This window comes from Arvicola amphibius, chromosome 7, assembly GCF_903992535.2.
Source record: "Arvicola amphibius chromosome 7, mArvAmp1.2, whole genome shotgun sequence".
Classification (NCBI taxonomy): Eukaryota; Metazoa; Chordata; class Mammalia; order Rodentia; family Cricetidae; genus Arvicola; species Arvicola amphibius.
Window position 1 is genome coordinate 36,496,529 of NC_052053.1, and position 14,950 is coordinate 36,511,478.

Below are 14,950 nucleotides of genomic sequence, written 5' to 3' on the forward strand. Positions count from 1 at the left end.
GGGTTCTATATACAGTAAGAGAATAAAACAATTTTTTAAGACACAGCTCTACTGTTTTTAATACCAGGAAGCCTTGGATGTTCCTAAACAACAAAAGCCCAAACACCAAACAATTGTTACCTTGTCTAAAAGCTGTAAACCTAAATAATTCCTATGTATAAACATCAATGCTATTATTTGAAAGATTATGACAGAGAAACTTGGATAAAACTAAAGAGCTATTAAATTCCATAAACGAGTTGCAGTTATGAAGAAACACACCCACTACCCTAAAAATGTACCTATTTCCTCACAATCTATATATAAAGCTGATTCAAACTGTGGGTCCAGCGAGCAGCTCACTGTAATAAACTCATACATCTGAAAAGGGCTCCTTCCTCCCTTAGGCAATGCAAATGCATTTGGACAATTTCAGAGGTTATCTTGTGACTTGGCATTTTATTATATTTAGTATCGCTGTATTTTTTTCAATAGCTATATTAAAAAAAAATTAAAATTCCTCTCCATCAAGTGACTTTCTGGATCTAGATTTTAACCGCTGCAGTCACATCTTGCCAGGGCCCCATGGTTCAAAAGCATAGCTTTTGCCTACAGGGCTGTGACTATGTGTACTTTGTGGACACCACACGGAGTGTCACAGTCTATAAGGTACTGGCTTCTGTCCTCTCAGTGGGCTTCAGTGAGGACTGGCTAAGGCCAGAGCTCAGTCCCCTCTACCTTTGGAAACAAGTACATTAGAGAGCAAACACTGGAAAGTATACAGGGCCTTAGCAAATCAACCCTGGGTCTGGAAGGCCATTTAAAGAATGTGATGCAAATGCTCCATTAGAAACAGCACCAATTCGTTTAGAGAACACTAGCACTCTTTCGAAAATACTTGTCCCCTTGAAAGACGTTTTCTTTCTTTTCTTTTTCTTCTTTTTCTGGTGAAATTAAGAGTGTAACTATTCATCATTTATTTTTTATGTAATGTTTCTTAACTGATTAAAATTTTGATTTTACTTTCTCCCCTGACTCTGTCTTAACTATGAAAATTGTGCTGAAGTGTTGAATTTGACTAGCCAGATGCTTTTAAAAATTGGTTTAATGCCATTTATCTCGCTGGAAAAAAAAATCTCAGTGAAAGCCTTGAGAAAAGTTCATAGATAAAATTGAAACAAGCCAGGAAGTGACTCCATTTGCATAACTTGATCTGTATTTGGAAAAAAAAAAAGATGCTGCTGAAGACAACAATGGAAGCTTATCAAATCAGAATTACACATAGATTTTCCATAGCTCTGCTAATGAATACTGACTCATCGGTGAGCTATGGTGAAACCTCAATGGAGCTCTAGTTAGGAAAGCAGGCAGACATCAGTCAAAGTGCATTAGCATTGACTCCGAGGCTGCCTTCTTAGGCCATTCTAGAGGGTGCCGGTGAGGCCAGTTTGCTCACCTGATGGGAGCCAGATCCTACCGCTGAACCAAGAAGCTGTCATGCACGGAACTATCTTTCCGGTCTCACAGCTAGCAGGGTTGAGGATTATTTTTCTATCTGAGATATATTTTCTTGGGGAAATCTTATTTTGCTTTACGCTGAACTGTTGTCCTCTAGGCATCTCTGGCTTTTTTCCTAGCATTCTCTAAGACTCTGGTTTCAATGACCAGATACCACTATTGAAATCAGGATACATTTGACAGTGAAAAGGGTGACCGATATTAAGTATGCTGGAACAAGAGATGTAAACAGTACAGGCCCATGGGAAAACACACTGTCATTCCCGTGGGCCATCTCCCAGGACAACACTTCTCTGCTCCTGGTACAGAGGCCAGGTCCTCTGAGGCCAACTCTGGCTATTTCTTTTCTCTATAATCTCATACCACCAACTTTATTTACTCAAGGGTCATTTTTCTGGACAACTATATTTTCTTCCATTACAGAGCAAGCCACGAAAATGACACTGTCCCGTACCTTTAATGATTCCCTTTTCTTGCAAAGTTTTCAGAGAAGGTCTTCGGGAGATGAACTTCTTCAGTCTGCTCTTCACACGGTTCTTATCGCTTGTATCAGAGGCACTGTGATGCAGTCGGAACACTGAGAATCGAAAACAAAGTCAGGGGTTTGGTTTGTTTTTGCTTTTTTGTAATTTTTGTTTATGATTATTACTTTGTGTAAAAACAAACGCGAGGCAAGTTACAGAATGACCACGTGGATGGCTACCAGGACCCCTCTATCCAGCCAGGGCAGAGGAATAAAATATGTCTACTTGGAAGCAGTGTGCTTTTGTATCCAATGTACAAAGAGAAGAGGGCTAGCTAACTCATTTCTATTTCCATTCCCTTATGTTTAACATAGAGACCTTCCTCTAGATAATTCCATTTCCTTGCATCTAAAAACAAAGTTACAGTCAGAAAAATAACCTATTGGAGGAGTACGTTAGCTCTTCTAATTTCAATTAATATTGATTACATACTAGATCTACCCACACAAGGCATTGTTCTGAAAGGTTTACATACTCAAATGATTTTACTCTTCTTTTTTTTAATATTAACTCATGGGATTTCTTTTCCTGGGATGCAGCCATTTCTTACTCAAATTTATAAAATTTGCCTCCGAATTTTCCACATTCCTCTAACTCCTCTGCCCTCAGATCTTCGTTCTATTTTCAGTTAAGTGTGTGTCATACTTAGTCCTGAACCAAAGTCTGCTGATCATCACACTCGATACTGAGTTAGGGGAATTCAATGACAAAAGTAGCAAATGTAATAGACTCTGGGCTTTTGGAGAGCCTATGGTCCAGCCATATTCATGGGCTGTTATTATTAATTACTGATGGCAATTTGATATGTCTGTGAGATAAGATATATTCTATTTCTGTCTCTACTATTTTAACCCAATTATCGACAAAAATGTGTAGTCTGTTTTTAAAAATCTGCCTTGCTCAGACAGTGAGAAAAAAAATCTGTAATCAGTCATGAAAGAGCATGTCTGCATCCTCCTTCCTCCAGCTTGGACCCCAGGCAGGAGCAAACTTCAGTTGGCAAGGCCAGAAGTCAAGGTGAAGCACCCAGTAGAAGCAGGTGGACATCTTGCCTACCTGGTAGCTGTGGAGAATGATGGGATTTTATTTTTAAATTAAGTTTCAAAAATTTGTTGGGATCTGATACGATGTGCTATATAGAACTGAGAACAATACTTATCATAGAAAAGGACAATAATACATAATTTTACCTGAAAATAATAGGTATCTGTGGAAATTCGGAGGCAATTATTCAGCTATCTGTGTTTTAGGCCAGATAAGTTTTGTGGTTGTAGTTATAGGGGACTTTTTACATAATCTCTGCAGGTTGCCAGCAGGACTTCCTCATTAGACATGACAATCAAAACCACCTATAGACATAGCCAAATGTCCCTGCTTAAGAATTATCACCTAAACGAATTGGGGCATTAATATGGCACAATTAAAACCTCCTTTCTTGGTGGTAGAAGGTTCATCAGCACACGGAGAAAACAGCTTACATTCTGGCCTAGGCATTGCAAAGGACCTCAGTGGTATATGAATAGGAATAGTTAATACCTAGTTAATACTTTAGTAGTGGGGAGAGTGATGAAATATTACCACAATATTAACTACTATAAATAATTATATATAATATAATAATATAATTATATATAATAATTATATATATATATTACTATACTGTAAGTCTGCATTCCTGTGTGAGGCTGAAGAACACTTAGTGTCCTTCAAAGACACATGTCTTGGAGAGATTTTGTGCGATTTCACAGAACTGGTAATTGTATGGAACAACTAATTTAAGTTTTTCCAGGTTGCCAATGATTCTGTTTTCCACTTCTTTTCTCGTCTCAAACCCCTGCAATTCCCATGCCAGGGTGTCAAAAACCATATGACCAGACAGTGTAGTTTTTGTCTGCCATGACAGAGCTCATAAGCATTTGTGACTGGAAAGTACTTTGCAAATTAACACACACATTCTGTCTCTCTCTCTCTCTCTCTCTCTCTCTCTCTCTCTCTCTCTCTCTCCAAATGTTACATTATGAAAATAATTATGTAGTGAGTTATATCTTTCTGGAACCCCCTAGGTATTCCAGAGATAGTATTCTTAATTAGAGATATATATATGTACATTATATTGTTTTCAATCCCACCATCTGGCTCCACGTGTGAGAAATGTCTGCAAGGTGTATTGGATTGTAAGGGAAATGGAAAAAGGTTTCGAAATGTTTTAACTTCTTTCCTTCTCACCCAGCCTAACAGCATCATGGGTAAGGTTACACAGTTTTGAACAGAGGCGGACTCTCCATAGGTGCTTATTTCGATGGCCTCTCTGAGTGTCACCTTCCATTTCCCAGAGCCGTAAATAATCATCCTTAGACGAGTCAGACTGCAAGGCCTTTGCCATCAACGCTGCTTTGTTCATTTCGTTCTAAGGGGAGTTATGAAGACGTTAAAGTCAGTAGAAGACTGTAATATATGGCATACTTTTTATTAACCAAATAACTAGAAAGAAAGTGCTATAAATACAAAATAAAAATGTAAGAGACGCCTGGCTATGAAGACAGGTCCATCCCGGGGCCCTGCAAACGGCAGTAAAAGCCTTTGAATATTGTGGTTTACAAATCTGATGTTAACAGCCAAACTTATAAAACAGTTTATGCTTTTCTGTTGTCAAGGGAGAAGAACTTGCCAAATTGTTCATTTTAAGTAAATACAACATAAGCAATTAAGGAAAGCAAAGTTTAAACACATGCCTGTGATAATCAGGACAGCTCGCTTCTGATCTCTCTCCTGATCCCACAGAACAGTGTTCCTTTCATTTTCCCACAGCACCCAGTGACCCCACACATACTTTTAGAAACTTGTAATCACACAGTGCAAATAAAAGGACACTTTACTGGAAAATACACAGTGTGGTACAATAATCCATCATTTATGAAAAATAGAATTCAGCCTTTTCTTTTTCCTCAGAGATTTAACTACTTTTTGAGGGTGAAACTTCCTGCAGTTTGAAGATTTATGTTAAGCCAATGAGCAGTTTTTTTCCATTCCCATTTAAACATTTTATTTGAAAATGGAAAGAGCTGTAAGAGATATGGTTTGAATTCTAAAGCAGTTAATCTGATTTACAGAGGAGAACAGGAATGTCCCTTAATTCTATGTATTGTCACCTCCATGTAAGTTAGCTTGGCTATGCATACTTTCTGGGGTCTCTGGAAATAATGCACATATTTCCTTTATATTTTCCTCTTAGTTTTCCACTGATTGTAAAATTTTCTTTGAAGCTCAATAGCATATTTTTCAAAGACCAAGAATCTTTTTTTTTTAAGTATGCAATTTAAGTCTGAGCACGTAGAGGCAAACAGTACTATCTTTAAACAGGATTCTTAACCAGTTGAGAGATTTTAATTGGTGCTAAGGCAGAGAGGTGCTAGGATCCTGCACTTTGGAAGGTATTAGGATAGCGAGCTTTCTCAGATGATCTTCAGTTAATAGCATTATGTGTGACAGTAAGCATTAACTCAACATAAGTCTTCTACCCAGGCCAGTCTTTGGGGAGTTCCCTGGTACCTCTTGTGTATTTTTTTTCCCACAGTAATGGAGGGAAGGGCCACACAGTGTGGATGATGGTCATCTACTACCATTCTATTAAGGGTATGGGAACCACAAAAGAAAACCCCAAATCTTCCAGAATCTAACAGTTTGGATAATATAATCCAGGATCGTGTATCTGCCAGAACTTTGCTTGCTTGGGACTTATTTTGAAATATTTCCTTTTCCTGCCAAACTGCTGTTCTCGCAGTATTCCCATGTCACAATTACATGTTTTCATTGTTATTTTTTTTATATTTGGAAATTCTAGGAGAGCTAAGGCTTCAGAAATGTCACTAAGAGAGCCGAGTTGCTACTCCTCAGAAACACAGCACTAGGCAGCTTTCAGGGTTACTTCCTTTCATTTTACTAAAGGCATTGTGCGTGAATCAACCTCAGGTGAGGCTAGAGAGTCCCGTTAACAGCCCGTAGTCCCCAGCAATTCAGCTTCCATTCAAGAGGACATCAGGGCAAAGCTGGCAAGAATGGTCAGTGCAATCAGTTTAGCACCCCATGGTGTCCGCAGCGAGAGGTCCAGAAAGAAATGTCGAAATAAGGTCAAACCAGACTCTTCATCCTCAGAGGTCCTGAGGTCCTTCTCAAACCTTCCCAAGGACTGTCCCGACAAGCGTGCTGTTGTCTCAACTCAGGTTTTCCAACACAACTTTCTTGTATTTGGGGGGTCATTCTGTATTGATACCTTCTTAACAGTACCTTACCCAAAATTGGTGGAAAAGAAAAAGGACGTTCATTATGTTTCGTTTCAGCCTTTGTATGTTTCTTCCCAGGCCGTACACACTTGGGCTAATGATGGGCTTGGACTGAACAGACTTTCCAGCATGACCCTTCCAGCAGGCGGGTCTAGAGCATGCAGGTTTTAAATGTTACTCCCTACACTCGAGGGACAAAAGGGGAAGGTTTAGGCTTAATACACTGTGGGTCATTTACTATCTCCTTCTTTTCCATATGTTCAATGTAAATAGAAGTCATAATTTCAGCTCTCAATAGTTTGAGAAACTAAGTTATTGAAACGTTAAGTGACTCACTCAAAGTACAAATCATGATTAAGTCTGGAAATAATTAGCAGAGTTAAAACAGGGAATTTTAACAGCAGCGCTTTGTTTTAACTGCTTCGTTCCCACTTCGACATTGTAAAAATACGAAACAGACTATTTGATTCATAATGGAAGGGTTTGCATACATCATATGTTCAGCAGTCCCTATTTATGCTCTGTACCCTTTTATGGAGAAGTGAGAATTCATATAGCGAAATTGTTTACTCTCCGAATAAATTTTCTAGCTAAATAGTCAAGTCTGAACCCATTTTTATAATCTCAGTGTTATTAAAGAGACGGGGACTACTATAATTCATCCCTATGTAAATTCCATGGCTACTTTTCCCAGTAATATGTGTATACATGTCTTCCTCCTCTAATGAGTTCACCGTCGGCGAATTACTCATGGTTGCAATATGCAACCTTTCTTTCACGACAGATTTATCAAGTTTCTTTTTATGATCGAGAGTTCAAAAAGATCCTTGCACCACTGTTTGAATTTATACTTTATTTCCAAAAGAAAAAAAGGGGAGAAGAGAAAGTAGACCTTAATCGCCTCCAACTATTGGATACAGAGAGGAACACAACGTGGTTGTTCCCTGAAACAGGACCATCAGCGGGGTAAGCTATGGGGCCAGCTCATTAAAACATTCTTCTATTGACCAGCTATTTTATCTTGGTTCCTCATGAATTGACACAGTGCCAGTAAACTCTTCTGAGAGCCACTCACAACTTTGATAAATTTGTTAATAAAGTAAGTGGCTCCTGAGCTAAAACAGTAGCTGGTTTTCAAATTTCAATTATGCGAGAGAAAGAGAGAGGTAGCATGGGTCATCCATCCAGACAGAAGGTATGGTGCGGTAGGAACCTGTTCTCCTTGAGCAAAGGTGGTATATTAAAAGCAGAAATGGGTACTGCCATGATAGAAAACAGGCACAGCCCAATTAAACCAAAAGAGCCCGACAGAAAATGTGAACCTCAGTCTCCAAAGATGATGGACCATGGAGTTGTAATCACGGTAATTAATGGCACAGCAGAGTTCTAGAAAATTCCCATCTAGACATTTTGTGAAAAAGGAAGGAGCATTGCAGAATAAAAAAAAAAAATTACGTTGAATGTTTTTGATTATTTCAAGGGCAATATGAGCCAAACCCTAAAATCCACACTGTTGAATTGGGGGTTATTGAAACTCTCACTCAGTATGCACACTCACAGTGAGAGCCACTAGAACAAGTGTACATTAACTTCCACACTCCGGGAAATGTGTAGAGAGGCATTTTGACAGGTATGGAGCATAGCGACAGAACTGTGTCATTTTGCCTTAACTCTCAGAATTCCTGGTCTTTTGAATGCCACAACATGTCTTTAGGAAAGAATATGCTATTCTACATCCAAAAATTGTGAAGCATGAAATTTGAGCCAAAATAGAAACACATACACCACCACCACCACCACCACCACCACCACCACCACCATGCTCATGTATGAAGAGTGTGGAGTGAGAAATGTCTTAAATATTAAAATAATATTTAGTTAGAAGAAACATTTTAAGTATGTATTTGAATTATAAAAAAAATACAGGGCTGATGAGTAGACTCTGTGGATAAAGGTCATGCCAGGCAAGCATTTGGATCAGAGTTTTAATGTCCAGCACCACATGAAAAGCTGGACCTCATAGCACTGTAGCCCTGGGTGCCAGGGGAGATAGGTGAATTTTGAAGTTCATCCATCATCTAGTCTAAACCAACTGCTGAGCAGGAGGTTAAGTGAGAGACTTCACTTTAATATATAAAAATAAAAGGTAGAGAGTGATCGCTAACTCCACACACATGTGCACATATATATTAACAGTCACCAAAGGCACAGCCAAAAGAAAATAAGAGAAATGCGTATAACATTTAGAAATATGTATAAGCATTGATAAAGGTATAGGATACAGATAGAAATGGCATGGATGGAGATGGAGGTACAGATATAGGGGGAGACCTGGGTTATAATAGGTATAGATGTATATAGAGATATCAATGTAGATATAGGTAGAGACATAGATTTAGGTCTAGATAAAGATGTAGATATAGACATAGATAAATTTCCGAGTCAGTTAAAACAGTCTTAGTTTCAATTTTGATTAGCCACTCTGGTTATCCTAATATAGTTGTTCCTAATAACGACCAGTGTTTTGGGAGTACTTGTTATACACTAAGGAACTTTCTAAGGCAAGGTGTGTCTTATTTATTTACTATAATCTTCCAGTCTGGTAGGTTCTAGCGTGTTAATCACCCATTCTTTATGTTAAGAATCTGAGGTTCTGAGATCACGTAACAGGTAGGCAACAGAGACTGAATATAGGGTTATTTGAGTCATAAGTCAATGTCCTGCCTTTCCATTTTCCAGCATGTTATCATTGTCTAATAACATAAAATATCATTGTCTGTCTTGCCTTTCTTCAGTACTTTCCATATAACATTTGAATCCTTTGCATTCCAAGAACTATGGACACTAGAGCATGGTGGTGTGCATTATTATAGGCCCGAGAGGGAAGTGGACTGCCTTAGGGGGCATGAGTAAATCAAGGGACAGCAAAGGAGCTGATGGCTGAATCATCTTGGGACTGCCAATTTAGTCACTGAAGAGGGCATCCGACAGTGGGAGCTGTCTGCTGCCACAAGGAAGCACACCCCCTGGAGAGTTACTAACCACTCTCCAAGTGACTGTATGACGCAAGACAACCCTGAGTCTCAAAGGAGAGCTATAGCTAAAGATTGGGACTCCCTTAAGACAAAAGGAGTTAGCCACCTATGGCAATTTCTCAGCTCTACTCCAGATGTCACACATGGTTTTCCCAAGACTGACATACTTACGTACCAAGCCAACAGTGTCAGGGAACACAGCCACCTTTGCAAGCTCTCTGCTCTTTTCTAAACTCTTGCCAGGACATCTCATTTTTCTCTATGCCCAATCACAGAGATCAGTGACTTACATCATTCATGTTGCTTTGCAGGACAAGGATTTGACTTCAGTTATAGTGTTTAATGGGAAAGCACAAAAGAGCTATAGTTTCCTCCCGATGTTCATGTTCTTTCTTTAAACAACAACAACCAGCTGTGCCCCTTTCTCTTTCCCGTTCTTTCACTCTCTTATGAATGCTAACTATAATATTTCAACTTGTCACTTAATGTGGCATCTTATTTAACCTATACAAGAGGTTTTATTTTGTATATGTGTGTGTGTACATCTGTCATTATTGGTTAAATGAGACTAACAATATCCACACCAGAGACTGATGTGCAAGGAAAATGCCCTGATATAGGCAAATCATGCAGCAGAATGACAAGCATATGCTAAGCATTCAGCCTACGCTAGCAATTGTTGCTACTCTTAAGGTTGTGGGAAGTGTCCTATACCACTATGGCCGTACCCATCCATAATCAGCAAGAAGCAGAACAGGTGTAAAACTCCCACTCCCCATCCCGCAGCACAGCATCTAACATTTTCAACCTTTCCCGAGCGCTTGCTATCTATCTGCTATCATTAGCGCTTACTCTTGGCTGCTGCATGTTTATGCACACATTTATTTATATATATACACATGTACGTAAGTGTTTGTATGTGTGCATTTAAATGAATCGTTCCTCGCTTCTCAATTAAAGAAAAATCTGGAATATAATCCCCAGAGTTACCTGCGATTAGTATTTGCCAGGTAGACTGCATTTCAAGACTTTGAGCACGTGTAAAAACGATTGGGCTTCGAAGCGTTATCTGTTAAAGACTTTCTGAACGGTGACAGTGGGTATTGACAGTGCTTGTCAGACTAAACCACTATTGATTGGCTCACATCATGTGTATAGCAAAACCAATTTCTTTCAAGTGCTTCTTTCTAACCAAAATACATTATTGCAGCCTTCCTCTCTGTTTATTATAACACCCAAGCTCATCGTATGTAGCACATCCAGCGAAAGGGTTTCACGACGAGCGAGGCAGCAGACACAGCACAGAGAAGCGAAGGCACTTAGCAATCCAAATGCTCAGACGCTGAGAGTTGCCATTCGTTCTGAAAATATTGATTCCTTGCCGTCTTTGTTTTCATTTTACAGCCCTTGTGAACAGGGAACAATCATGGCCTCACCGTGCTTTGCTGTTATTTACTGCCCTGTGACTCTCATGGCTTCTCCTCCTGAAAGAAACTATTCCGAGCATTGTGTATATGTTAAAGTTGTGGGAAAGAAAGTGTTTATGTTTGGGCCAGTGCTCCCATGCTGATAAACACACATAACCCTAAACACTCAAGAGCGGGTTCGCAGAGGACACAAACACACACACACACACACACACACACACACACACGGGGCGGGGGATGTGCCTTTCTCCCATCTTTAGGGCATTTTCTTGGGTAAGTGACTTAGGCCAACTTTGGACATGAGCTGCATATGGTACAGTTTTGCTGTGAATTTGCATTTGCATTGTGTCTCTCCTCCCTGGAGAGAACATGTCTTGTAGCAACAATACTGTTTTGGAGCAAAAAGCAGTTCTCACAATACCCCTGTGAATGGGAAGAATTCCATCTTTTTTTTTTTTTTTTGCTAGAGAATATAATCATTAAACAAAATTCCCCAAATGACATATCCACAGTCAGGGTCTGATGACACCAGTTACAAGGAGTAACCCTAACCCAAACTCCTTCCAACCCGTTTTACCAGGTAAACAACTCCTGATTAGCCATTCCTAAGTTCCTGGAGGTAATTCTTAGAGTATTATCAAAATTGCCATCCCTCTCTGACCTACCCTGATGACGACAACAGCATAGACTTCCACTAACCCGCAAATGCTTTAATGTACACGGCTGCAGCGCCTTCCTCCTAGCCTCAATGTACCTAGAAATTATAGAAAACAAACCAACAAATGCTACGCGAAAATGCATCATCGTCGTCTTTCAAAGCCCCTTCTTGGAAAGGCACGGGGGTTCCTGCTCAGCTGCACATTCTGGACAGGCTGAGATAAGGATTCTTTATATCTTGCCTGCGGTTCCAGACCATGATGCAGGGCAGTGGCCGCTCTGCCCTGCCTCCTTCGCCTTTCTTGGTGGCCTTCTCACCCCCACATTCCCCAGTGCTGAGACCCGCGCTTGGCCTGGGCTTGCGCTCTTGGCCGGCTCTGCAGTTTCTGCAGGCCTTGCTTTGGCCCGTGCAGTGGCTGCCAGTGTGGCAACTTGCCTTGTCTGCTAGGGAATATCAGGAATCTGAAAATGCCAGGCCAGAGACAGTCTTTCAAAAAGTAGTGTTTCGGGGGGACAGAACCCTCTATTATTCGAAGAATTATTTTGACATAAGCTTCAAGCTATTTGCTCCAAAATGTGCGGGCAAAGCACTGCTGCCCACCGGCCTCCCCCCGCCCCCCCCCCCCCCACAGGAAGTGTATTGAAAATGCGAAGGGTGCGCCGAGCATATCTGAGGACACAGTGTGTAGTCTACGGCTAAGCGATCAGGGATAGCGGCGAGGTTTGTCCTCACAAATGCTGACAGACAGCTGCAGTTTGCAGCTGGCAGGGAGCTTATGCTCGCTAAACAAAGATCTAGCTGGAGCCCGGTGAATACTTGGCTGTAGCGCAGTGATCATAATTCATAACATACATTTCTAAAGGAGAATTCAAACCCTAAGAAAAAGCCCAGAAAGAGTCCTGTCATTTTGTCACTTGCTGTGGTCTGGATGTAAGTTGCTTGTTGGCTATTTTGAAACCCCTCAGGGTCCTATATAGAGACCTGGGTTACCGCGCCTGTCATAAACCAAACTTCTCTGCTTTCCTACCACTCTTTCAGATTCCCCAAACCAAAGTGTTATTCCAAATAGTCTATTCATTTTCAAAAATGAGTCAATTGTAATAAAATTTCCAAACTCTTTATCCCTCCCTCCTTCTTTCTTCTTCTTCTTTCTTTCTTTCTTTCTTTCTTTCTTCCTTTCTTCCTTTCTTCCTTTCTTTCACTTTTGAAAACATCAGAAACCCCCATTTTTGGGGCACAGTTCAGGCTAGCTTCTCAGAAACATGAAATGCTAAATTTGGGAAACAAAAAAACTGAAGAGAACAAAGTGTAAGTGTCCCCAGCTTCTGAGATGAGGAAAGACAGACAGTTGTGAAGTCACTTGCCCGAGGCAACAGAGGAAGAAACAGAGCAAAGCTGGAATCCAAGCCTCTTAAACATCATTTCTGGTTTCTTTGTCAGCGCCTCCTTCTGCCTCTTTAATCCCAGATTGACTTTATTAGAAAAATTGTTCTTAAATCCTGAAGAATGTTCTAGGGAGCCTTTTTTGCTGCTTGAGGCGCCCACTGCTGGCCCAATGCTTCCAGTGACTAGGATTTCAGCCTAAAAGCAATAATTCCCATCAATTGTTTTAGTCTATGTCTTCACAATTGGAGAGTTTTGAATATAATATGGAAATGTATTTAAATTTATATGCATAATTATGCATAATAATATGAAAAATACATGCCCAAGGGGGGAAATTACAGTAGCCTTCCTTTGACACGCAACAATGCTAAGTGTTTGGCTGTGATTCTTCCCTCCAACTTTTGGTAACCTAAAATCTGCAATAGATTATTCTTATTATTTGGGGTTTTCAGCCTTCCCTTTCCCTGGGGGACAGAGAGCTGTGTTGCCGAATGCCAGGACACCCCTCCAGATGCAGATGTCACTGAGAAGGGCCCTGCTGGATATCCTTTCCATGTGTTTCTGCCTAAGCTGGGAGGGAACAGAGAGGATTGAGCTGCGCATGGGAAAATGTGCTGTGCCAAGTTCCAACCCCTCTGAAATTCCAGCTTTTGGACTTGAACAGGCTGCGATCTTGGTCCATTGCAAGCTTGTTCACTCTTGACACAATGAAACTTATGGTCTTGAGGAAGAAAAAAAAACCAACTGAATTTGGGTTTTAAGACCACCATAAGCTTCTTGAGACATTAAGTACCTTTTACACAAAATAGCAGGGATGGCTTAAGACTGGAGGAATTGGAAAGGCACGGATTGAATGACCTTTAAAATACACATAGGTTTAAAACTGAAAGAAAAATGCACTTAGCAAGAAAGTATTTTGACTTATTTCTAAAATATGGATGGAAACATTAAGCAAAGTCAAAATGAGGCCGCAGCACATTCTCCTTTTGACTGAAAGATCGACTTTAAATAACAAAACAGCTGCAGTCGTCAGTGTTGATTCCAAACACGAACCTTGTGAATGGTGAGAAAGACCGGGTGAGGCTTGGGCAATAGCAAGAACTACTGTTATTGTTAGCCCTTAATCCTTTAAACTCCCAAAGTAGAAACAGGAGTGCAAGGGATATATTCTGGCAGGGTCCGACTCCCACCCCAGTTTTGTGAACCGGTAAGAAACATCCACCAGGAAATGTCTCCCAACAGAAAACATGTTTAGCTGTTTGCACTCCGTGGCACAGATGGAAAAACAAGAAGTCACCTGTGGGAAAAGCAGTCCCAGCCACACAAACAGGTGCGGGCTTACAGGACAGCACCAAGGAGAGCAGGGGGGACAAAGCCAGAAATTGTGGGTGTCCACTGCAAAGGAGAACTGAAGTTAATTGCTGTATTGTGAGGAAATGGTCAACTGAGGATTGTTCTAAGTCACCTGGCCGTTTGGCAGAAATATTTCTTTTGCCAGGGTTGCGGTGACGTAAAATAAACTGCCACGGGAGTTTCCTCGTGAGGCAGTTTAAAGTTTAATGGTACTCCCTGCATTCCCTGGAACATAGTTCAGGGTTAATGAAGAAAAAAAAAAGTCTGATTATCTACCAGTATCTGGGCTTGATACTGTGTGGGAGGAGAAGACAGGCCTTTGTGTTGAGATCTGACATGCAATTCCATTTCTGCTACCAGGACAGTGCCAGGCTCAGTGCCCCTGGATTCTGTTTTTTTTCATCAGCATAACTGAGCGAAAGAGAACTTGTCACAGTGTTGCAGTCACTGAATATTCTATCATCTACAATCACTTTACGTTGTATGGTATACACAAGGAGAAAAATGCCTCAGTCCCATTCCTTCCTTCTTCATCATCATCATCACCATTATTAGCATACAGTTTGCCACAGAAGCTATATCATAAGACTTAAATAGGACTGGTCCTCGGGGTTTGGGGCTGATAACGAAATAGCATCCTATCAAAGTTTGTTAAGCCGAAAGATGACATAGATAATTTCAGAACCTCAGGGATCAATGCATAGAAATTTAATTAAGCATATCACTAATAAATATTAGTAAAGGCCAGTGTCTATATTGTATAAAGAGAGCTCTAAGGGATTGCTTTTGA

At 40.5% G+C, this 14,950-nt stretch overlaps 1 protein-coding gene across 1 annotated transcript in view; it reads right to left on the reverse strand.

Moving 5' to 3' along the window:
- Arhgap15 (Rho GTPase activating protein 15) overlaps positions 1 to 14,950 on the reverse strand; it is a 604,020-nt gene that overhangs the window by 246,184 nt on the left and 342,886 nt on the right. Inside the window, exon 9 of the mRNA XM_038336693.1 lies at positions 1,952 to 2,074. Coding sequence (XP_038192621.1) covers positions 1,952 to 2,074 — 123 coding nt within the window. The remainder of the gene's footprint in view (positions 1 to 1,951; positions 2,075 to 14,950) is intronic.